The 25,344-nt window shown below is 42.4% G+C and overlaps 1 protein-coding gene across 6 annotated transcripts; it reads right to left on the bottom strand.

Moving 5' to 3' along the window:
- Positions 1–1,757: 1,757 nt before the first annotated feature.
- Positions 1,758–25,344, bottom strand: evi5b (ecotropic viral integration site 5b). Of its 6 annotated transcripts, none has more exons than XM_070908477.1 (19): positions 25,115–25,326; positions 20,424–20,613; positions 18,220–18,444; positions 18,024–18,098; positions 17,769–17,894; positions 17,508–17,651; positions 16,938–17,027; positions 16,564–16,661; positions 15,691–15,751; positions 15,538–15,591; positions 14,463–14,495; positions 14,175–14,177; positions 12,929–13,060; positions 12,698–12,838; positions 12,386–12,544; positions 11,872–12,018; positions 11,312–11,407; positions 6,236–6,331; positions 1,758–3,551 (listed from the first exon to the last, which is right to left on the bottom strand). In XM_070908477.1, exons 1-19 carry the CDS (start codon positions 25,264–25,266, stop codon positions 3,270–3,272), a joined length of 2,304 nt encoding a protein of 767 aa, XP_070764578.1. In that variant the 5' UTR covers positions 25,267–25,326; the 3' UTR covers positions 1,758–3,269. The 6 variants fall into 6 exon arrangements, with proteins under 6 accessions (XP_070764578.1, XP_070764573.1, XP_070764575.1 ...); XM_070908472.1 differs by lacking the exon at positions 14,175–14,177 and adding an exon at positions 13,904–14,056; XM_070908474.1 differs by lacking the exon at positions 14,175–14,177 and adding an exon at positions 13,907–14,056.

Below are 25,344 nucleotides of genomic sequence, written 5' to 3'. Positions count from 1 at the left end.
GAGCTCTGGGCCTCACTGGTTCCTTAAATAGCTGAAGAAAAAGCTGTTTTAGGGAGCCGATTGTCCGTTGAGACCCCACACAACAGGTCGGAGTGGACTGAAGTTTTTTCAGTGCTATACTTTTCACATCTATACAACCAATGTGTTTATAATTTAAATTATGAAATTGTTAACAAGAACACAACGTTCTGCAAAGACCTAGTCTCTTCATGTTGCTTTCAAAGTGCATCAGATTGATGCATTTAACTTGAGTCAGAGGTGTTCCGGTACTTAAATAGCTCGACACATCTGGCTGTCTGTGAATAGCAGTCTTCATGTCAGTTTTTAGATATAAGAGTTTTAACCAGTGAGTGTTCAAATGCAGATCACAGAGCTGCACCCACGTTTACTGAGCAATCAATAAATTATTAAAGATTTCTCCTCTAAAACACAATATTGAAGACCAGAACTGATTCAGGGACGGTTTCAACCTGGGACACAGCCATGTGGGGCTAGTTCTGTAATAGCTACAGATGTCTGCAGGCAAACCAGCCTATCAGTAAATGAAGGGGCAGGAAATCAAAGCGCCACATGCTCCGGCTCGATTAGACACACCGCGGCCGAGGCATCCGGACACACTGTTGGTGAAGATATGAAGCCCGAACCGATAAAAGTAGAAGCTGGCGGGCCCCGCTGCCAGGAGGGAGCCGATAGCCCGACACAGACCACTTTCGTAAGCGAAGCATCCTGCCGTGACATGCAGCTCACCTAATGCTCGAATAATAAATTAAAGGTTTTTATTACCTGATGTTCTGCAGAATCCAGATTTCATCAGAAAATGGTTGATTTTTGTTCATGTATGGGCTGTTTTAGCACTACACAGATTAAATTAAGTTCTTTATTGTCACTGCATAATTTATTCAAAATCGACTTGCTCTCTATTGAAATTCAACTTGAAAACGCCTCTACGAGTGAAAACACCAAATGATTCATGCCGCCCACACCGCACCACAGCCTCAGATTTGAATGCTCTCTCACTGTGGTGAACATTTCAGGAGACTCCGTACAATTTGGACAAATATAAGGTTAGTAAAAATATGTAGGCAATTAAAAAAAAAAAAAAACTGTAGTAGTAACACGTGTCCTGCACTGCGTCATATCTGTTTAAAGGAAAGGGATTTTATCTTGAATTTATCGTCTAATGTTAATTGTAAATCCAAAGTTGCCGATTAGGCCTAAGGCCGAAATGATTTAAGACTTATATGGCAGCAAGTCGCCTGATTACATGGCTGTAAAGGAGGTGAACTAAAGTTGTTTTGGTTTTACAAGCAGCCTGTTTAAATTTGAATAAACTTTAACTGCCCCTCACTGCGCCATGAAATGCACCTTCAAAACACCCGCAAGCATTATCAATCACTGCAATAAAAACATGTATAAACTTATCTTACACAGAGCTCTCAGGACTGTCAGCATCACAATTAGACTGTACGTCTAATAAAATAAATAATCTTCATCAGCATTTGGCAATAACACAAACCTGGTAAATCTTTCAGAGTGCCCGGGAGAGTAAAGCTCTGTTAAAATGTGGTTTTCTGCATGAAATGATTAGTTGAGGCTCAGCTCTCAGAAACCGCGAGAAATCACTTCCTGAAAGCATGTCAATCTAAGCGAGAATCTTCATAGAGGAAGGCAGCGCTGAGACAAAACATCCCTCATGTGCTCGCAGTCATCTCAACACATCTCAGCTCAGGTTGGAGCTAAAAAAAAAGTCAGTCAAGGAGTTTATCAAACCTTTTATTGTGAACTCATCACACACACACACACAACAATCTCATGTAGTCTCCAGAGTGTGTGGACTGCTCCATAGTGTTGCCTTGTGTCCTTCCTGCACTGCAGACTCAAAAAGTGCCATTCCGCGTTCCTCTCCTGTTAAACAGCACAGGGTATATCTTGTCCATCAGAGGGACATTATCAACTCTGAATCTTTTCTGTTTCCTGGACATCACGGCCCGGACTGCTGCTGCTGCATTCACTTCCACCCCATCATTCACTGAATACAGGAGTTAGTGTTCAATACAGAAATCAGAGAAATTCTTTCACATCCAGATCCTCTCTGCATGAAATGGAGTTGGAACTGAACCTGTGGATGAGCACCACACAGAACATAGTGCTTACTTTGGTAACACCTGACCCCTAAAGTGTACTCTGTGGTGTTGTCTCCGCTTTAAAGTTCCCTACGACGGTCATCCATTTCCGTGCAAATTGGAGATACACAAAACATGATGGGCATTATTCATGTCGGACTCATCAGCAAGTGTGCTATGTGATGGATTGACTTACTGCAGGCTCATTTTGAAAGTAAAGTCGAGATGCTTTCAGAGAACTCAGTACAACAGTAGTTCAAAAATAAATCTGCCCCATTTTTCTGCACTAATTCTTCGCGTCGCTGAAGTCTTTCTCTCTCAAAAACAGGATCTGTCGTTTGTGTCACCGTATTAAACCAAGTTATATGTCCCTTTTTTTTTTCTCTGAATTGTACAATATATTCTAAATATCAGATATGCAATAGATACATATTTTCAAGTTCAAAAGGAAAAACAAAACATGATACACATTTACATATCTACAAGTATGCAGATGTCACATTGACCTTGTGGAGGCATGCGGCATGTGCTAAGGCCAAAAAGTCAAGTCAGCGCTGGCTGACACTTTGATACCAGCGTCTGATCATGCTCATCAAGACAATAGATATATATACACACACACACACACACACACTGCACTTATACAGTTCTGCCTCTGCATGATGGACACTTAGTAGTAACGGCATCAATACATTTTTAATGTTCATTTATAAAATGCTTTAAAAATATATATAAAAAAAACCCCACATTGGATGAATTGGATGTAATATAGCATAAAAGGTTTTATTGCACAGTCTCTTTCTCTGTGTTGTACCTGTGGGGGTGGGGGTAGGGGGGCAGAGGACCCTCCCCTCCTCCTCTGGCCAGTGTGGCCCAGTAGAGTTTGATCAGCTCCACGTTATTGAATTCTCTGCCGGGGTCCAAACTGATGATCTGTTTCTGTCAGTTGTTTGTTTGCTGCCCTCAGGAAGGAAAACAAAAACTACAAGCAAACAATATAAACTAAATCCATAAGTGTGATTCTCTTGATATGAAATGATGATGCGTTTCCTTTCTGAAATTCAGAACTCCAGACTTCTCCTCTGAAATAGCTGCTGGAAACGCCTCCTCTTCCTCAGTGAGTGCCGACTGCCTCCGTCCCAAACGTCACACGGTGGTGGACTTGTGGCTCTGAGGCACAGAGAGTCGCAGGGCCTCCTCGTCCTCCTCCTCGTCCTCCTCCTCCTCGCTGTCGGTGTCCCTGAGGTTAGGGCGCAGTCGGATGCGGCCCCCGCTCATCTGCCGGGTGTCCTGGAAGGTGGGGTCCTTGACTCCATCTTCATCTGAAGACTGGTAAGACCCGCCATCCCCCACATAGTGATTGACGATGTGGATCCCATCAAAAGCGGGCGGATTGGACAGGCCCCTCTGTCCTTTTAAGCAGCAAATCTGGGAGAGTAAGCGCGATGAGTGTTAGGAGCAACGCAAAGACTGTTTAATCCTGCATGCAAAAATGAGCCAAACACATAATGTAACTTCTGAGGGAGAAACACAAAGACTCACAGACATGAACATGTACAAACTGTTCAACACAATATGGTCAAATCTCTGGCAGTCAGTGATATTTAAACAGCATCACTGGCACAAACAGAATGAGATGTCTTTCACAAATCTAACATGCAGGCAGCAATTCCACCAGAAACCACAAGGAAACCATGTAATAACATAAGAACTGTGTCCCAATTCCATACTACACGCCAACAGTATACTGTTTTTGCAGTTATACAAGAATCAATATCATTCACCGCTCTGTACTAACAGGAAATTATACGTGAACAACAAACAAACTGCAACTGTGTAATAATGATTAAACTTTGAGAAAACAAAATGGTTTTGCAAAGATTCAATACTTTACATTTTTGTTTTCTGAGATATTTCTGGAGCTTTTTCACCACCAGCTATTTGTAGCTCTGCCATTTCCTTTGTACATTACATGGTGGGACAACAGTGTCCATCAACTGCACGCTGACTGCATGCTGACATCTTTGGAGAGTATACTTCATTTTGTCCCTCTTCCAGTGTGAATGCTCTACATTAAGCCTGGGCGATAAAACTATGGTGATATGTGCCGGTGATAGACGCTTCATCAATAGTAATAAGAAAAGCTTAAATGCTCAATCATTGACCAGGTGTGTGACACAATGCCCGAAACAGCATGGCGTGAGTGCAGATGGTGAGGAAATTGTTAATAAGAAAGGACGGGTCAGCCCGCGAGGATACTTTCTCCAGTGCTAAAAAACAAAGTGTGGAGATGAGTAAGGTCTGGCTATGCGAGACTAGCTCACGAGTATGGCTAATTCAAAGTAAGTTAAATGGTTCAATTTGAAATAAAGTGATTAAATACAACCTTTTTTCACCTGGTCTTTAAAAACATAGGTCAATAATTATCGATATCAACTGAAACAAAACATTTTATCGTGCTCATGATTATTGTTTTTCAGCTATATTGCCCAGCCCTAGCCAAGATACTCACAACGAAGATGAATCAGTATGTGGGGTGGATTTGGGACAAAGCTAATGTATAATTTCTTCATGGGTGAGAGCTAGCTCCATTTGGGAATGCGTGGGAGACGGTCCTGAATGTGTCCTGTTGAAAAACTTAAGGGCAGTGGCTGTGCTCTGCTGTCACCCAACATAAATATTTGCCAAACCACCGAGCCAGTCCTCATCCGGGCAGTATTTTCTCTTGTAAAACCAAAACACCTTTGATGCAGCATAAATCACCTTTCTGTGGCAAGTAAGTTTTTACATACATCATCTACTTCGCTTCTTTCTGCACTGGCTGCACTCAAAAAACTACTTTTGACAAACCATACAAAAGATGTGGTTTACAAGTGAAAAGACAAGGAGGACGAGGACTAACTGGTTGGTTTGACTTATGTACGTGAGGTCAACTTCCGCACTTTCAATTCAGAGCCGCACACCGTCGCTTCTCTATGGAAGCATCCAGGACCACCTTCCAAGCTGTGAATTACACAAAACCCAAATGGGGCTAGGGTGGGGGCTACACGACGGTCGGGTTTAAACCACTGGAGGTTACATGGCACATCTGCGCCAACTCACCTGAGTCGGCCTGCCATGCAACAGAGAGACATGTAGGAAGAGACGCATTCAGAGGCCAGTTCAGAGCACAATACACAATAACTAAACAACAAAAAACAAGCCTACGTTCACCTGCACATGTCTAAACTTGGTACTCTGTCTTCCTGTTCTTGCAAAAAAAAAGAAAAAAAAAAAGGAAATCAACATCTGACTGACTGCAGTCAAAATTTCCAGCATTCTGATGCAGGTTTTAACTCAGCAACTGTGAGGGAGGAAGACGGTGGGACTTGTTGTTGAGCCGCTCTCTGCTTTCAGGTTTGCTCACTGCAGACACTTGAGTTAGCATGATTCATAGCAGGCCCAGATGACCAGCAGGTAAAACCAAGAGAGAGGGGAAATGGCTCTGTGAGAGTCGGAAGAGGCTAATGCGTGCAGCTCAATTTAACCACACGTCAACAACTCTATTGGTCAAGTCTTCTGTTCGGGCTTGTTTGGATTCAGTGAAGGCCACAGATGTCAAGATATATTCTTTCTGTAAATAACTGATCTGCTGGAAGACAACAAGGTTTTTAAAAAAAAACAAAAAACATCTTAAGAATGGATGAAGTTCTTTATCACTTATAAGAAGAAACTTATCATTCAAGGAGAGATTCTAATTCATCACATTTGACTTATTATTCAGGATCAAATCTTCAGTTCTAATTTCTAAGCTCTAAACATACATCCATCTGTGTTATCTATCTTGTCTCCACTCTGTGATAAGCTTGGTAAAACCTTCTAGTTGAAACAACCGCAGGTTGAAGGTATCTGCAACAAGTGCGCAGCGTTAACTCCGCACAGGAAGTCTCAGGGTGTAGTTAACACTTCCACTAATCATATCTGAGAGAATGTTGTGAAACCTTTTGAAATGCTACATCAAAGAAATGGCAACAACAAAATCTGAATCTCTACGAGGAAAAAAAAGAAAAGTTGCAAAAAAAGGTAAAGGTAAAGCCATCAGATGGCCCTGATGCGTGTTTTACAAGTCTCACCTCGTGTTTTAGCTCTGATATCTGGTCTTTGAGGTCGTGGATGTACTGGCTCGAGTCTGTGTGGTTCAGCTGGCCTTGGACCTTTCCTTCTTCTTTCTGTTGGTGGAAGAGATCATGAGTGTAAAAGTAAGCTACAGGTGGCTTTTTCCGAAATACTGAAATATTTTAGCACCTGCAGAGTGAAGTGGAGCTAAATAATATGTGCATGTAAAAACACGTGAATACCCAGGGATATTAACCGTTGTGAACTACTGTACAAACACTGGCAGACACTCGAGCCCCGCTGCTAGCAAAGCAGCATCACAAAGAGCCCTCCTTGCATGGCGGGCGACCAAAGTGACAGATGTCAGGGGAAACACAAAACAGTGTCATTTGTGCTTGATTTCCTCCTGGGGCCCAAGGGATGAGGCTGGTTGTTAGCTTTAACAGTTAAAACAGCCCATGTGATGTTTATCTTCCTTGGCGAAGACATCTGCAAGCATTGGAGACAAACAAGCTCTGTATTTCTCAATCACACACTTGAAGCTGCCAAGTTTGACAGTGAGACCACAAAGAGGATTTCAAACCACAAGCTGCAACACAGATAAGGGACCCCCATACAGCAGGGGCTGGGTGTCGAGGTAGAGAGGTGAGACTGGGTCCTCGCCCCGAAATACAGATATAATGTTAGTATAGTATATCATGTTATTTTTGTGATGTGGTGTTATGGGGTTGTTTTCACAAGGAGGAGTCTAAACAAGGAAGATTATTCCAAGAATCTGTTGTTTTTGAGGTTTCGCCACTCGAAAACATGGCAACGATAAGGGGGCAGACAGTTAATGACACTTCCTCAGTGTTCAGCTGCGTGAATCAACAGGTGTGAGGCTGTGGCCGGGGGGGGACGTCAAACGTCTAACGTAAGTGTCTTCCTCACGTTCCTGCACCCTCAAAAGTCTGTTGAACTTTGTTTGGTTCAAACTGAAGAGGAATAGAAGAAGGGGGACAAAAAAAAAGGCAACTACTTACAAATGACGTAGAAAAGTACGGCAAGTTAAATTTGTTTACTTTGCCGACAGCAGTGAACTGAGCAGCTGATCATCTGATAATCAGCCTTTGATCATCACAAACATCATTATCATCATCATTATCATCACATCTTGGGGCGAGCAAAATCATAATCATAAAAAAGGAATTCCCATGAAATGCACTAGAATTTCATTTGACAGCGTGCGTTGTTTCAGTCAGCTGCAACATGTTTTCACACTTTCTGTGTATCTCCATTGTTGTGGCAACGTTGAATAGTTGAATTTGCAAAGTCATCTGCGAAGGACGTGTGAAAATATATGATTCAAGTCACATTTTTAACTGATTTCCAAGTGCCATCTTGACATTTTCAACTAGTACAGATGTGTGTCATTAGTTTGCTGTTTTCTAAGAAATCTGGAAATTTAAGGTGAGATTAATGATAAAGATACATTTTCCCCAATTAACTGACAAATACAGAGTAAACACGAGAAGGTCCTTTACAGGCTAAAGCAATTAGTATAAATCTCTGAGTATGTCATAGAAACCTCAAAATAAACCATGCATGTCACCTTTGGTAGAGACTCTGCTTCAAGCTGAGAAACCACTTCCTATCAGCCCAAAGACGGTGGAGCTGTGGCGTTAAACAGAGGCCATGGCTGTAGTAGTGAAAGAGTCCTACACAGAAACCTTTCTAGACATCTTAGTTTCAGTGACAACGTTTTCCACCATTACTTAGTCATCATCTTGTATCTGTTCATTAAATCTCTGCAGTAATTATGTGTGTTGTTATTGACGGGCGATAAATTACGATAAAGCAATGTTTACTGATATCTGCCGCTGCTCTGTCTTCTACACTCAGTATTTAGACTCAAGACTAAGCTAATCTGATCACACGGCGACCTCTCACACCATAACGCGAGCTGAAGACTGTCGCCAGTAACATGCGTCACAGCATCTCTGAAGAGGAAGGCAAGAAACTGATTTCTTTTTTTTTTTTTTTTACATTTTCTTGTAATTCAAGCAGTTTTCACCCACAACTTATAGAGCAAGTAACCAAACCACAGACCAAGAAGCCAACACTAGCACAGTGATTTCAGCTCCGACAGAAGTTAGATTTAATACCCTGTTCCGTACCGTGGGTGGGGGGGGGGGGGGGGGGGGCAATCTGAAAGTGGAAGCACGCTCATTTTGTAGATGCTGATCATGAAATAAAAAAAGGAGTACATAAAGTGTAAGGCTTCTGCATGTTATTGACACGCTCAACTGATAGTTCATTATGCAGATTCTGAAAAGTATGAGGGCGGTAGTGGTAAATTTCTGGTGTTGCATGTTTTTTGCTCTATCACTTAGTAACAAAACCTCAGACCACACTGTGTGATTGTGTGCGCCTGTGTAGAGGAAGGGGGGGAGGTTTTTTCGTAGGTGTCATACTTATAAATAGTCCTGGCCTCCAGCTTAGACTATCTGAAACACCTTAAACTCAGGAATAAATTTACAACGGTACTTTACAAAGCCTACTCCACTGGCCCAAAGACCACAAGTGTTTCCAACAGAGTTCAAGTCAAAGATGACCAGAGCTTTTAGATTGACTCTCAATTCAAGCAACTGATATTTACCCATAAAACTTTACTTCAACACTCCCTATTTAGCATTTATAAACACTCTATAAACATGTAATAAGTGGTTTATAAACACACTATAATGTGGTATGCAGATATGACATTTTAAGTGTTTATTTAAGTACAGTATTTGTCAATAGTTATAACTTCTCCTGTGAAGACATATTTAATATAATTACAACTGTGTTTTACTATATTGTCATTCATTATCTTTATATACCAGCCTGCACTTATGGGTGCTAACATGAAGAGTTATAGATGTTGACAACCTGTTAATAAACATTTATAGTGTGTAATTAACCATGTATTACATGTTTATGTTCTGCTTATAAATGCTATCAATATAAGCAATAAATACTAGTCACATTATATTAATCAATTTTAGCAGTAATGTTGATATTAATACTATATCAGTGTGACAGGGTTCCTAGTACTGCTGCCAACTGAGAATCAACACACTGCTGTTTATTGTTCAGCTTTTGGACTCTCTCAGCTCATTGTTTGGTTTTCCCATCTGCACAGTTGATTTCCAACAGCTTTCATGGAGCCAGGACATACATGTAAAACCACAAAAGACAGCCAAAAGTAAATGGGCAGTTTGGGCAGTCAAAACTCAAGCACAAGTTGCTCAATCAATACATTGGCAGCACTGTGAGGCAGATGCATTAGATTTTATTGTCTGAATGTAGCTTGTAACACCTCAGTGGTGATCGGGATCAGACCTATAGGAGGGAAAACATGGCGGCCCGCTTGGCTTTTTAGGAATCCAGAGTCCAGAAGTGAACATGGCTGAGACATCAATCCAGTCCAGATGTGGAAGGACTTAAAAAGTGCTCATTGAATTTTACAGAACCGTTTTACAAAGATTTGGGGGAAACTGCAGTGCAAAGCTATACAAAGACGGAACAGCTGCTAAACATGCTTTTGGTTAAGTGCTGACAGGAAGGAAGATGCGATTAATACAATTGCTGCAGATTGCATCAAGTCGTTGAGATTTTTTTTCCACAGCACATACAGTATGCCCTTATGTGGGTTCAATACCAAGAAAGACTGTCAGACACTTTCTCATTTGTGACGAAACAAAAAAAAGTCTGTTGACTCATCTAAAAACATTTATTTATCCAGCCTGCTCAAGTTTCAGGCAACACTGACAGAATTCCAGAAAAGGCAACACGGAAAATTATATTTCTGACAACATATTCATAGACCTGGAAAAATGTAACTCAATAAAAATCAATGATATGTCTCATGTCCAGCCTCTAGTGAAGTCACCACAATTTACAACCAAGTCCAGAACTTCAAGCAACCACATTGGATCTTTGAAATACAGAGTTTAATCCTGATTATCATCTTAAACGCAAAACACATATTCCAGAGCAATTTAAAGTGTGCGAAAGACTCACATTCATCCCCTATAGCCTGTTTACGCACATTAACATTATCTGCCTGTTGCCACGCTCACTGTCCATTAACATATCTTTACTTGTATGAAAAGTGTGGTGGTCCAAGTGTTGAGCCCACAAACACGTCTAAAACTAGATCATTTTATCTGTTATCAATCTGAAGTGCTAAGAACAGGCCTGTATTTGTTTTGGTCACCCTTGTTGTGTGTGGCGTTACATTTGTTTGGGGATAAATACTGGTTGCTTGTTGAGACTGGTTCACATACAGGGAGTACGTTTATACGCTAGGTTTTTCTCAACTTCATTAAATGTCATGATTTTCTGTGCTTCAACCACAGTTCCGCTGCATTTACATCTTGAATTTGCATAAAAACGAAATGGAGATAAATCATTTTCTCTGGAAAACAATGAACTGAAACAAAAAATATATACAGTACATAATCTCAGTTTTAAGAGAGCAGCTCCAGACTTGATATGATGATATGATATTGCATATTACATCATTTGTAATACACATGACTTAATATAAGACCCACAAATCTGTACTGTACTCTCTACCCGACACTCAAATCTCCCCTTACATGTCTAATGTACCGTCTGTGCCTTAAAAGCACCTGAAAACTTTTGATTTCATATCTCAACTAAAACTCAGCTAATCTGCATCATCAGGACTGCGTGGGTGTGGTTTGATCAGATTTGATTGATACTGGTGTCGCCTTGGCAACATAAACAAAACAACACATAAACTGCTGTCAGATTCTGATTCTTAAATTGTGAAACTGATTGGTGGATGACAATTTGTGACATCATCTCTTTTTCCCTTCAGAGCCCTGCCTATTTCAAACCAGCGAGAAGAGCTGAAGTTCCAACTTTGGCAAATAATGTCTATGTACCCCATGTGTGGGACATCTCTATGTCTGAAGGAAGTTTAAATATATTAAATGTGGTTTTGTGGAGGAGTTGAAAGCTTGACGCGGGGGGCAGGAGTGTGATGTTACAGACAAACATAGCAAGGTGTGTGTGTGTGTGTGTGTGTGTTAGGACTTTACCTGAATCTCAAGCTCTGAGATCTGTTGCTGGAGTTCAGCCATAGCAGCAATGTTGTCAGCTTCCCGCAGCCTCACTGCCATCACCTCTTCTTTACTCTGCAGAAAAGCAAAATAAAGACGTTATTTCAACATCAGTTACACCAAAGCCTCGGGGAGGTGTGATGCTGAATGGCCAGTATAAAAACAAGTCTTGTACACTTCTCTATTTGTGTATGTGTGAATCATGCAGGGGGGGAAATTCCTGAGAGATGGGGAGTGTTACTGAGCTACTGAGAGCAGAAAATACACGCAAATGTTGCATCCGGTCTTAAACAGTTAAAAGAAAACAAGCAGCATCAGAGGAACCATCAAGATGAAATACTGTCACTGACAACACCTGGATACTGACTGCATCAGGAAGCAACAGATAAAACTGATTTTCAAGCTCAAGAGAAAAGACTAAGCACAACTTTAACATATTCCATATTTCCTATGAGTACAATTTTACATCTTCAAATGTATTTAGATCATGCCACAACAGAGCTGTAGCTGTGTGTTGCAGATCAGTAGCAGAGTTGTACCTTGCATTCAATCTCAGCTTGTCTCCGCTTGATCTCTTGCACTTGCACATGCAGGTCTCTGTTTTGCACCGTCAGTGTTTGCACACACTCCTGGAGACAGCGACTCTCCTGCTCCGCCCGTCGCAGGTGGTTACTGTGAATCTGATTCTGTGTGAGCGCAGAAGGTACATAAAATGAAAAATATATATCTATTTATTATTTTTACTTTGATAAATGATCAATCCAGACCTGCACTACTTCACACTTAAGTTCCTGAGTTGTTTAGAACAGATGACTGCTGCCCTCTGAAGGATATTATGTGACAATACAGGTACAGAATGAACTTCTAGACAAACTGTAGATCCACATTACTTCTGAAGTGTCCATATTACTGAATACATTTAATTTCCTGTGATTTATGGCATTAGAAGGACAGAAAAGCTAAGAATCTGAAAACACGTGACAGAACATTTCTCAAAAGAGTAAATCAGCTCGATCTGGTTAACGTGGTCAGGAAGCTGATGTGATCTCGGACCTGTGTCTCCAGCTCCAGCATCCTCTGCCTTGTCTCTCGCAGCTCGGCCTGGGCCTCGGCCTCGCGCAGCCTCACGCTCATCAGCTCGTCCTGCAGCTCACTCAGGGTGTTCTTTCTGGGGCTGTCCTTCCAGCGACCGGCGGTACGTGCCAAGTGACGCTGAGGAGAGGTGATACAGTCAGTGTCTGACATTAAAACTTTCCTGTTTTCCTTTTCCATTTCAGACAGACACACACTGGCATTTTGCACTATGAAAAAACAAAGCTAAAGCACTGATCAAATTGTCCTGTGTGCTGAAATGTTGGTGCTCACCTGCCAGTGCTCTTCCAGGTCTCTGACTTGCTGCCTCAGCTCCTTCAGGCCGGTCAGAGCCTCCGCCTCTCTCAGCTTCACCCCTATCAGCTCCTCTTGAAGACGCGCCACGTTGGTGTCATCTGGCAGCGACGTGTTCCTCTAAGGAAGGTGTGTAAGAATTTTAAAACTGTAAAAATAGGTGGCACAGGGACATAGTCATCTAATAATACTGTATGTTGCCTGAGGCACCTTTTCCATATCCAGGATCTTGTCTTGCATCTCCTTGAGAGCACACTGTGACTCTGCCTCCTTCAGTCGGGCCTGCACAAGCTCCCTCTCCAGCTGCAGGACGGACTCCTCAGAGTACCGAGGGGCTCCCTTCTACAACAGGACATGTGAGTGAACACAGGCAGCAAAGCAGAGCTGCAAACGTCGATGCCTGCGTGTCCTCAATGTTGGCATTTAATGAAGATTAAAATATTCAACCTCCAGTAATGTAAACCAGGGTCAGAAAATAATTCTAGTCCATTAAATAGGATCAGCTAATATTAGATTTTTTTTTTTCCTCTTCACACTCCACTGCAAAGAATTCAACCTTAATTTCAGCCGACATCAACCAGTTTCACTTTCACATAAATCATTCACGCCTGCTCATTGTGAAGCAAATTATGTAAAACACTGTAATGCCGGCACATTATCATCTGGAATCCAACCATCAATAATTAAGGACGTTAGGTGAATAGATATGCGACGAGAGGATTCTGTGAACGGGGTGCCACGTGTGGAATCCACCAACCTGTGAGGCAGCTGCTTACACATTCAGGAATGCATTTCTGAGAATGCAGAAGACTGTAAATGGTGGCTGAGCTGTGTAGTACTCCGTGTCCCAATTTGAATTCATGCATGCCAAAACAGATCATTACCCGAAGCCGATGTGCAAAGTGAGAAAAGCTTTGCTCTGCCACTGCTTGGATTTTGTTGCTAGGCAATATGTGCCAACTGGGCGGGGGCAGATAACCTTGTCACATCTGAACTCTAGTGAAACACATTTTTACTGGCCCAGGTCACTTCTAGCACACCGCATAATCTATGAAATGGTCAGCCCGAGGTTTCAGTATTGCACAACACAAACTGATCTGGCAAACATCCCAGTCTCAATGTCACGGCTCGTGTCACAGACTGGGCAGGATGGGAGTCCGCTGGGGACTCTGTGGCCCTCCTTACCGCGTGTGGCTGCTGCTGCCGCTGGAGCTGCCTGATGGTTTTCTTGGCCTGCTCCAGCTGAGCACTGGCCTCGTCGCTCTGCTGTTTGACCGTGGCCAGTTCCCGCTTGACCAGGTAGTTCTCCTCTGCCTCCTGAGCTCGAGTCACTTGTCCCTTGGGACATAACCAACCGAGGAGGGGTGGAGGTGAGCACGGCAAGAAGTGAAACGAGAGGGCGGAATGGGATGGGCAAATCAGAAGTGAAGATGAGGGATTGGGGTTTTCTAAGGACATGCTTGTTTTAGCTCTAGCAACGTGTGATTTAGATATTAATTTAGCTTTCTTCAGCATGATTTGTGATTCTCTCACAATGTGGTATTTCATGCACGTATTTAACACTGTAATCAGTGATCATAATCTGGTTTAGTTCTTAATTCAGAGAATCATCAAGAGTTATTAGATTCTGCAGCATTACTGTCCTTCACTGTGCTAATCATAAGCATGCAATGCTAAAAGAGAGAGATGGAAGAAGGAAGGTGCAACGTAAGTATTGAGGGTAAAGAGAAAATAAGGAGTATACCTGGATCAATCTATCTGCCAAGGAAGCACTTTCCTACAAAACAGAAATATCAACAAGAGACAGCAGAGAGAGACAATCCAGAGGACAGTTTAAAAGCACACAAAAGAACAATTGATTGTTTTAGAGAAGAAATGCAATGTTCATTTCCCCTCCAGAAATATTTGTTTACAGACTGATGTGGAATAGTGTTCACATTCAGGGGCAGAAAAGGAACATTGCATGCAGGTGTGGTGAAAAAAAGGTGCAAATAAGCTGGCAACAAAGTGAAAAATGAGGCGGTGCTGATAACACGGTGACAGGTTTCAGACAGGAAGAAGCACAGGACAGCTCTAGCTATAGGAGAGAGTGAAGTATAGTTCAGCACAATAACGGCGTTAAGAGAACAGAAGGTCTGGGTTTTGATGTGGTTCAGCCGAGCTTTTGAACAGTTTGAGTTAGTGAGTTAAAAAAGGTCCCGGGGAGTTACGTGACGGAGAAGCAGCCTCGAGCTGGTTTTAAATAACGGACTCGATTTAGACCGCAGTGTTCCTCCCCGCGGGCAAACGCGGCGTAGCGGACCCCCTCGCTATCCGTGGCAGACCTCATGCATGGTGCCTTTACCTGGCAGCAGTAGTGCCCATTCAAAGGAGACACAAAAAAGGTGCAGAGTGATACAAACAGTGCAACTCGGCATGCAGTGCTCCGTATCGACTTGAACAGCATCAAGCAGCAACTTTCACCTTCCAAACAGGCTTGTTACGGCCTCTGCTTCAGTTCGTGGTGTCTGGTGAAATTTTACAAATGTTGTCCCCATGACAACAAGACAACTCAAGGTCCAAATCTGGCTTCTGTTTCTGATAATATCTTTATCTACAATCAGACAATTCACCACGCTGTACCAGTCAACCAGTGATGGTTGGACTTTCCACTAACACAGCCCCAGTTAGTGAAAGGCGAGACTCCATCATTAGCAGGGGATGCATGATGTATGAGCATACACAGCTGAATGGGTTAATGTAATGTTGATAAGCAGGAAGTGGAGTCTGATTGGTTTGCCTGGTGGCGGAGCACCTGCGACAAACACTGATGCACTCACTTTCTCCAGCGTGTCTATCCTCTGCTTCAGGAGCCTGTTCTCTGTCCGCAGCCTCTGCAGAGCAAGACGTGACAAAAAAAACCAAACACATGAAACAAAATACACATGGTGGAGCCTTCAGGACGTTCACAACACTCGACAATCTCCACGCACCTTTATCTCCACCTGCTCCTCCATCTCTTTAGTTTTGATTGTAGTGTAATCTTTCTCTAACCTGAAAGAAATGTCACAGAAGAATATAACGTAACACATAATAAAGCTTGTCTTGTGTAGGCTGGGGTAAGCAGGACCAAAGAAAAAGTTAAAATCTGCAAACTTGTTTTCCACGCCTGTCAATATGTTTGAGATATTCAATGTTCAATTGATTATTTAATTAAACCCAGAGAGGCTTACCGAAATGTGAAATATGTCTTCAGGCAAACAGAAAAAGTTTTAAGTAATTATATTTATTTCATTGGTCCTTATTTGCTTCTGTATCCTATATTGTTACTCAGTGTTATTATTCTTGATCACATTGTTTGTACGGACCTCTGTATATTCCAATAAAAAGATAATAAAAAAAAAAGAAATCAACACATATGAAGAATCAGATTCAAAATAGGAATTATTTTCCATATAAATCAGTATCAAATTTCTGGTAAACTACCTAGAAAATTATTAGGAAATTACAGATCTATAAAATAAAATGTTACCTAACAAAAAATATTCTAAACATTGAAAATTAGAAATAATAATAAGATAACAAACACAATGTTTTTTGGTTTTGTAGCCTTACTTAAGAATTACAGTGTCTGAAAAATACCACAAAGCCAAGTAGGCTAAAATCTTATGAGTCTCAAATACAAATTTTCGACATCACAAAATCAGCAGAGGCTGCAGAACAATTCGTTGAATTGAACGATAAAGATTCATGAGCTGCAGCGAGATGGGCCTTCCAGCATGTGTACATTTACGGGGTCTTGTGTAAAAACGCATGCAATCAACAAAAGGAGTGGTCGGTGTGTGTTGATGAACTGAGCTGCTTACTTTTTCATCTTCTTGGCGTTGTATTTAACTTGATAAGCAGCCTGGATGACCTTATCTGGTCCACTGTCGAGCTGGTGTGGGATGACCTTCTGAAAGTGCTGGATGGAGTAAGGACAGCAAGGAAACAGAGGCAGGATAAGTGCCACACGCACCCAAAAACCAGCTACTTTCAAACAACTATGCACCCTGATGTCTTAGTCAGGTGTTTCTTTGACCTCAGAGCTCTACATCAAACGGCAGGTTTAAGTCGGGAGGACACGTGTATCAATTATCTGGGTGTGGTGGAGGTTCCTCCCCTGAGGGTGCTGCACATTTTTGCACCAGAAATCGAAGCTGCTTGAATGACGAGTTATGTGGAGGTTATGTTGATGTACCTGTAACATTCCCTCCATGTCGAGCTGGATGAGCTCAGTCTGGTTCATCTGAAGGATGGCCAGTCCCACGCGGAAAACTATCTCCAGACCCTGAAGACAGAGATCACCAGAAATCACTGAGGAGTCATGTTTTAAAAGGCAAAAAACAAATATGATCAGTGGGTTTTTCAGAGGACTGAGAATAAAAAAGGTGTCTCAAGGGAATGATGAAACAACTCAGAGCAACTATTTAATGTGGGCTGTAGTGTTCCTGTTTTCTCCAACAGGTGGCGCCAATGGATAACCTTTCCATGACAGTTAACGTCACTGAATTTGTATTTTATATGTAGTCATTCTTAAAGCGCCAGAAGAGAAGTTAACCTAACATCTTTTCTGTGAACATACTTGGCATTAATGAAAGGGTTTACTGTTCTTAGTTGTTAGTTGTTTTTAGCTTTCACATCAGCATTTAAGACAGCGCGTCTGAAGCCATTAGCCTCAGTGACAGGATAATGCTCAACAATTAGATCAAAAACATTAGAATCAAGTGAAAGTAAGAGGATATCATTAAAACAGCTCCTTTTAACTGACCTCACACATGAAGATGTCAAAGATCCTTGTGGCGACGGGCAGAGGGAAGGAGGTGAGGAAGATGGTCAGAAACCAGGAGGAGGCGTACATGGAGGTGTGAAAGCTCTGAGCCTGGAAATGCATGTGCAGCTCTGGGAGTTGCTCCTGCGAGGCGGAAAAAAATCATATGGATTCACACCATAACCACTGTAGAGGACTACATTTTGACATGACTGTCATCACCCCTCGTCGCAGTCTTACTACCAAGTATGGAGCGTCTACCTGGATCATAAACTCAAACTGGTACATGCAGAGCCCCAGCTCAGCCATACTGGGTTTGAAGAGCTCTCGCAATCTGTAGTCTTGCATCAACTTCACAAACACACAAAAAGCCTCCTCTTCTGGCATCTGGAGAAAGAACAGCAGGAAATCAGACCTCGTATCTGTCTGTTGTTCAGTAAAACACATCAAACTATTTGCTGGAAGCTGGTGAATCGGTGTGTTTGTGTGCATGAGTGGTGAAGATGCGATGCTTACCTGCATGAGTAGCAGTCCTACAATGAACGCACTCCCTTGACAATAGCCAACTTCACGGTCAACCAGAGAATATGCCTGAGGTAACAGTGATTAGTTTTCAGTGATGGTCACACACACACACACTTTTCATTGTGGATTTGTTGTAATCTGTACACAGAATCATCAGTTTATCTGCGTTACTCAAACAGAGACTTACCTTCATGACATTGAAGAGCACTTCCTGGCCCAAGCTGTCTTTCTCTTTGAAGAACTCGTGTTCAGGGTAAGTGCGGGCGATGTCCCTACGAATCAGCTTCTCGCAGGGCGACGTCATCTTCAGGAGCTCCGAGTACTGATCCTTGATGGGCATATTCTGGGCGCTGCACAACAGCTGCCACACTATTGCCCGGAAGTGGTGGGGAATCCCTTTTCTGACAAGATCCTGGGGGGAAAAGAAAAGAGCAGATACTGTGTGAAATTGATCTAGCTGAAGACATTAATGAGGGATTTAAAAGGGCAATTGGGGACTGTTGTTTGTTCATTTTTGTGTAAGAAAAAACATTGGCTTTCTATGGAGGAAAATAACCGACACTTGCATTTCTTACAACAGGATACAGACAGCCACAGGCATACTTTGTGCTCTACTATCTATTTTTGAAATAATATGATTTTCACTGCCAAATATAATCTTGTCAGAGATGCACTTTGAGGGGTGATTTGTTTCCATATATTACTTCTGATACAATTTGATTTAAGCAATTTCCTGTGCTGACAGAGAACACTGGACTGCTGTGTGTGTGTGTGTGAGTGTGTGTGTGTGTGTGTGTGTGTGTGTGTGTGTGTGTCTGTGTGTGTCTGTGTGTGTCTGTGTGTGTCTGTGTGTGTGTGTGTGTGTGTGTGTGTGTGCGCGCATCTGGTCAGTCCAGGGTGCATCTGGAGCAGAGGTCCACCCACACAGGCTTTCAGTAGGGGATCCCTCTCCCCTCTCAGAGGTTAGACAAGACAAACCAAGCTTTGTACAGGAACAATGCGGCGTCTCATATCTTGACTGAGTCTGACGCTGCTTTCTGAGGCACTAACCAGCCTTTTCTTTTCCCACTACTGCTGGGTGACAGGCTCCAACATAGATGTCATGATTTCAAAGTGCTTTTGTCCTTATTTGGTATGGATGTGCAGGAAAGATTTCAACATTTTAGCATAGCATTTACATTTAACTTGATTTCCACTAAAAAAAAAATAAAATTCTCTTCAGCAGTAGTGGGTCTAGATGAACTGTATAGTATTAAAAACATGGGCACATCAGGGGTTTTGCTGACAAGGACAGAAAAGTCAAGGTTCCTTCCTTCATGCAACAGAGGAAGGGGAAGAAAACATCAATTTTGTGGAGGCCTCAGCAGTTATGATTAATATCCCAGGGTAGCTGCAACCATCTGGTCATTACTACTTCTGTTAAATTACATAACAACACCCATGCATGTTCACAGGTCCTTCGCAACACTTCCCCATTTACACACGCAGAGGCAAAAAAACAAAAACAAAAAAAACCCCAGAAACCCTGCAGAAGCTGTCCCATCTGCATGTGTGTGGCTTCATCAACAGGTTCATGCAACAGCAACTCCATGCACAAACTTGTTTTCGCATGTGAACGGATTACAGAAAATGGGCTTTAAGTGAGACTGACTATGAGAGAGGCATGATTATGGGTGCTGAGCTCAACAATGACCAACAGCATGCTCCCTGTTATAGCGCATGAATCATCAAGGTATGGTTTGAGGGGCGTTCCACAATCAATCACACCTTCAAACTTTTGCAGTTGCACCATTCAGTTGAACATTAGGAAACTACAGGTCCCCTCGCTGATTCACTGCATTGACACAAATTTCCAGTTTAAAACAAACTGCCATTGACAGTGACTGGGCATAGGGTTACCGTAGAAACAAGGAACCTAAAATTAGCTTCAGATGTCAAGAACTAAAATAACAAGTTCAAGGACAACACCGCAGGGTCAACAAGGACAAAGATAGCCTTAGAAGTGATTTCTGGAGCAAGTAAACATTCAAACAGATACAGGGCTGTTGTAGCATTCAGGCCAGAGCTTGGTACAAATGCCTGTGTACTCCGAAAGAGACTGTGTAGCCTATATTTAAACTTTCTTATCAAGCCACTTCCATCCAGAAACAGTACTATTGGAGCTCCTGTCTCTTTCTTTGGGAGCTGGATCATTCAATGCAGACAGAAATGAATGTCTAAAGAGTACATTTATAAAATCCCAGAGGCACGATTGCCTTAACCTGGTCTTCAACAGATGGGTTAAATGTGTCTCAGTAAGCTCTTAATGCAGTCGTGTTCCAGTAAGCTGTTAAGCAGGTCGGCACGAGACTCTGCGGTCTCTACACAGGTAGTCGTGTGCACTAGTCTCACCTTAAGCTGCTTCTCCTTCTTCTTGCGCACCTCTTCCCACTCATTGACGATTCGCCCCCACAGAATCCACGAGTCCTCCTCCAGGTGGGAGAGGTTGGAGGAGGCGGAGGAGCTGGACACCAGGGAGGAGCCACTGTTTCGCCTAGAGCCATTCATTGAGCGCAGCGACTTGCTGTCTGTCTCCAGCAGCCTGTCGTGAAGATAAAAGTGAGAGTACTGTTAACACTGTGTAGTACTGACACAACAACATAGTTTTACAGTTAAGTCCACTACCAAGAAATGTTTGCTTGAATCACTTATCAAAAACCAAATTCAAATGTCTCTTCTCAACTGACACTATTCAAAAATACATTGTTAAGAACTGACAAAAATATTTAGATCCCTTGCAAAAATGTAGTAAAATTGATCTGAACGTCTTTTTTTTAGCTTTTGCTTGAGTAACACGTGTATGCTCCAAAGTGCCAAGTGTTGTAGGCTTTCACCAACTACAAGATACTGACTAAATTAATATATTGTTGTATTATTGTCCCTGTTGGTGCTTGGAAATGTCAGTACGAGTATAAATATGTCATATTCAACAAATGCAAGAGCAGGCAGACCGCACATTCTGAAGAAACGTATGTCAAACTAACATCTTTATGAAACAAGCATGTGACTCTCAGATGCAAAGCCATCTCAGCAAAAAGAGTCCTGCTTTGCTGCATGTCATCCTCTCTCTCTCCCACCTGTCACTCTTCAAGCTATCACTATCCAATAAAGGATATTTATCTTAAAAAAATAGAGTCCTAGTTGAGGCGTCCAGGTGACCATATAACTATCCCTGGTTTGATTTTGGCAGGGGATCGTTGTTGCGTGTCCTATCCCCTTCTTTCCCCATGTTTCCTGCCCGTCTCTATATTGTCAATTGTCCAACAACAGCAAAATTAGCATAAAATACAAAAAAAGCCTTAGTAGCAAAGCAGCTTTTTCCAAGAAACTTTCAATGACAAAACAAGTTCCAAGTGCCAAAAAGACAGTAATGTTTACAGACAAATCAAATTCTGAACTTTACGGTTGCAGTAAGCTAACATGTAATGCAAAACTTGAAAAGAATTACAGTCAAAACATGCAAGTGGAAATATTCAGGTGCAGCAGTTTTTCTCTTATCTTGGAGTTGGTACCGAATCAGCTACACAGTAAGTAAGGACAATCCACATGGTTTAATCTTTTAAGTAAAAAAAGTTATTTTCCCAGAAAACAATTACACACCAAGGTTGTGCCAAGTCTGGTTGATATCCAAACAAGAGCAAGTAGTACAGATTGCATTGCTTTCCCCTCTCCAATCTCCAGACCTTAACCCTACTGAAGATATTTAGCCAAATCATTTGAAAAAGAAAAAATGCAAAAGTATACTACATATACACCACCAGACATACATGGATGTGCTGGAAGATTGGAGGGGTGCGAATACGAGTCCTCAAATTCTGCTAAATCCACAATCAGTGCCAGATAATGTGTAAGCTGTGATTCAGGCAAACCACATTAACACCAGTGTTAAAACCAAAGCTGCCCACATTTCTAGGGCAGTGCTAAAAATGGAGAGCTTATTCAAAGAGCCACTTTGCACTGATGTGTTACAGCTTTATGTAAAATAACCCACTGCATCACAGTGAATGACTATCACAGCCTGATCACGGATTCATGAATTGCCCAGACACCATCACTGGTAAAACTATGAAAGAGCTGGCCTAATTATCCAGCGAATTTAAGTTCATTCTCAATTAATGTAAGCCCCAAAAATGCTCTCACAATAACTCTCAGGTTAACAAACAACTCTCTTACACACTCACATTGAATGACTGTATAAAAGGGATGTAAAACACTAAATGGAAGACGGTTGGCACTCGTTTAAATTCTACTGGCAACAGCTTTAAGTGGCAGAAAAAGATTTACCAGGTCTGTTATAAAAGCAACAATGAATCCACTGGAGGTCAGAAAAATATTTCCTGACTCATTATGTGTATTTCATCCATGGTCAGCATTTGAAGCGCATTGCTGGGTTAGGTTAATCTTGCACTGTGTCATTCTTTTCAGTTTGGAGTTACTGACAGAGTGACCTGATCAAGGATCAGCGTCCAGAGTAAAGACGCCGCGACTCCCGACCTGCGCGGCACCCAGGAGCTCATGACAGACACACAAAAGGCTCAGACACCTGATCTCGGAAAAAGGCCTGGGCCTCTCCGCTGGAGCCTGCGACGTCACCGAGGGTGTTCCGAGAACGGCTAGGGTTACAGCCACATTTGGGTCGTGTGGGAGGGAGCGAGGCGGAGGGCCAGAAAGACCAGCCTGCAAAAGAGCTTCTTCACTTGTATTCGGCTCTGATGTGGAGCTAAAAAAGTGGATAAAAAGGAACATCTTACAGCTAGAATTTGGCAGGAATTACCAGTTTTTCAAGCTTTTCAGCTAGCCCACAAACTGTTATACACACCGCAGTGGTAGGCTGTGTTACACATGAACCTGAACGTGCTTGCACCTCTGCTAATAATTCACCAGTAGTCAAATACAACACAACTCAAGTCTGAAGCTTTACAAATACAAGAAAAAACTACAAAATAAAAATCACTTTGGTCAAGAAATATTTGTAGTGATTAAAAGAACATTTTTAACAACATTATTAGGACAAAAAGCCAAACAATCAGATGTAGATTCTTGAAAAAATGTGTGTGAGTGATACAACGTCATGACTTCAATATGCAGTTCATTATAGCAGGAAAACAAGCCTAAAATACTGTACACCTTACCAAGATAAACTCATGATGTACTCCTCGTGTCTCTGGTTTCTTCTTATTCTGGAGCAATAGCATGTCTGATTTACAGATTGTAGCAGTCAGCATGGGGCTTCCTCGTCTGTGTGACGCTACTGAACCAACGCTCATGCCTTTTATCTGCTCTGTAGGGTACAAAGGCCTCACCAAACACACAAACACTTGGTAAGCAAGTGCGGGATGCATCACAGTGTCTCGAACATTACGCACGAATACCTGTTGCTGCACCTGTCTTGTAAACACCTTGATAACAAAATGATAAGATTTGCTTGTTTGGTAGGTATATCTGTATGTTGCTACAGGGTCGTGTAGAAAGAAGACTGCATTGTCAGTCGGAAGCAAAGCGTGGCAGCAGAGACATGTGTCTTATGAAAGGGCCCAGCTGTGCATCGGGGTGGATGCAGGGGTCAAAGGGCAGATGAACTATGAGCCCCTTGACACTATGACTTCTGTTCACCAGATGGGCGTCTGCTCAGAGCTCCATAGAGGACATCAGGGAGAAAAAGAAAACATTTCCGTGGTTCGTTTTGATCTCCTCTAATGAGGAAATGTATCACAACAAGTGTCACTTGGCATTCTGCGGCAGTAGCTGTTGTGGGCGTACTGATGAGTCACCGGCCTCTGCATTCAACAGAGCTTTGCCGTCTTCTTCACTGGAGTTAACTGTGACACAATCCCGAACTCTGAACTGCACACTTGGTTTCCATGCAGACGCCGAGTGCACTAGCCATGGGTGAGAGTCACAACGGGTGAAGAATTCACAGAGTTGGCAAAAGAGGGGTGTTGCGTCACCCTCTAACTACTTTAATCTAAAGTGAACAATAAGCACCTCAGGGACAGCACACAGGAGCCATCTTAACTTACAAAAACTTTTACTGTTCAATGTGTGGCTATTGTTGACCAATAATCATCCTTCTATTAGTAGTAGTAAGATATATATAGCACAGAGTTGCATGACAACCGCAAAAATAAAAGGAGCTCTACAACTAAGCATGCTTTAGATTTTTGGACAAGACTCTGATACAACTGAACTCCAACAAGTTCTGGTTCCGGTTCTGAGAGGCAGGCTGCATAAGGAAAACCAGAAAACACCTCAAACTTCAGATAACTCAGTAAACCCTCTTCTTGGAACAGGATCCTGGAGTAAAACTACAGCAGCTTTGTAAACCCTGTCATGGATGGCCAAGAGACACAGTACAGACTAAGCTGGGTTAAATTCTATAGGATATCCTTTCCAAATATCAGTAACCCTCCACTCTGCATAGTTCATTATATCAAAAGTGACCCGAAATCAATACAACAAATTACTCAAAATCACAATGCATATCAAATTGGCACCTTAAGAATCAGTATGAGGTTCCTGTAAATCCTATTAGAGATGTGATTATTTTATCCTTTCTCTTCCACTCCCTTTCTATAAGCTGCAGGGTGTGCAGTCTACTTAGAAAAATAAAAAACATTTCCTTTAAATGATTAACGCTTGTGAACACCACCCTATGGGGCTGCACATGTGTGCCTGGGAGTATTTTGCTTTGTTAGCTAGCAAGTAATTCGTCAGTGTTAGCAAGCAAGCTACGTGGACTTTGTGTTGGATTTTGGTGGGTGCCGGTCGTTTGTTGATGTTAGCGGACTCCATTTCGAAGCGCACTGTTTGCGCTGTAGGGAAGCTGAACATGGAGCTGAAGAGAGGCTCGGCACTCAGGAGCGCGCATAACATTACCTTCTTAAGTTAAAAGTGGATAAGCGTATTCTCCATCCTTGTGTAACTACAGTACACATGGTATCCAACTGGCTCTTGGAGAAAGTCTCCCCTCTACCACACCTCAACCTCAAACCCAAAACTGTTTAGTTGATGGGCAGGAGAAGCTTAAGAGGCAGACTGCTTACCTGTTCTGCTCCTCTAGCTTGGCAAGCAGCTCCACATCGTCAGGACTGAGCTGCGCCGGTGAGGACGGTGAGAGGGCAGGCGAGGACAGAGACGTAGAGGAGGAGGTGGCAGTGGTCTGCAGGGACGTGGGCGTGGCCACCTGGCTAGCCATCTGACTGACCGTGTGGGACACCGAGTTCTTCACCCATGAGAGAGTAGAACTCAGCTTACCAGCAACTTTGTCTGTCGC

This window comes from Enoplosus armatus, chromosome 7, assembly GCF_043641665.1.
Source record: "Enoplosus armatus isolate fEnoArm2 chromosome 7, fEnoArm2.hap1, whole genome shotgun sequence".
In the NCBI taxonomy this organism is placed as follows: domain Eukaryota; kingdom Metazoa; phylum Chordata; class Actinopteri; order Centrarchiformes; family Enoplosidae; genus Enoplosus; species Enoplosus armatus.
This window is presented reverse-complemented; position numbering and strand designations above follow the sequence as displayed.

Coding starts and splice junctions, on each gene's coding strand:
- evi5b (XM_070908472.1), bottom strand. CDS start 25,266: ATGGCTAGCCAGGTGGCCACGCCCACGTCCCTGCAGACCACTGCCACC. Junction 14,057..14,462: donor TGGCAGATAGATTGATCCAG/GTATACTCCTTA, acceptor TTATGTCCCAAG/GGACAAGTGACTCGAGCTCA. Junction 3,552..6,235: donor TATCAGAGCTAAAACACGAG/GTGAGACTTGTA, acceptor TTACTCTCCCAG/ATTTGCTGCTTAAAAGGACA.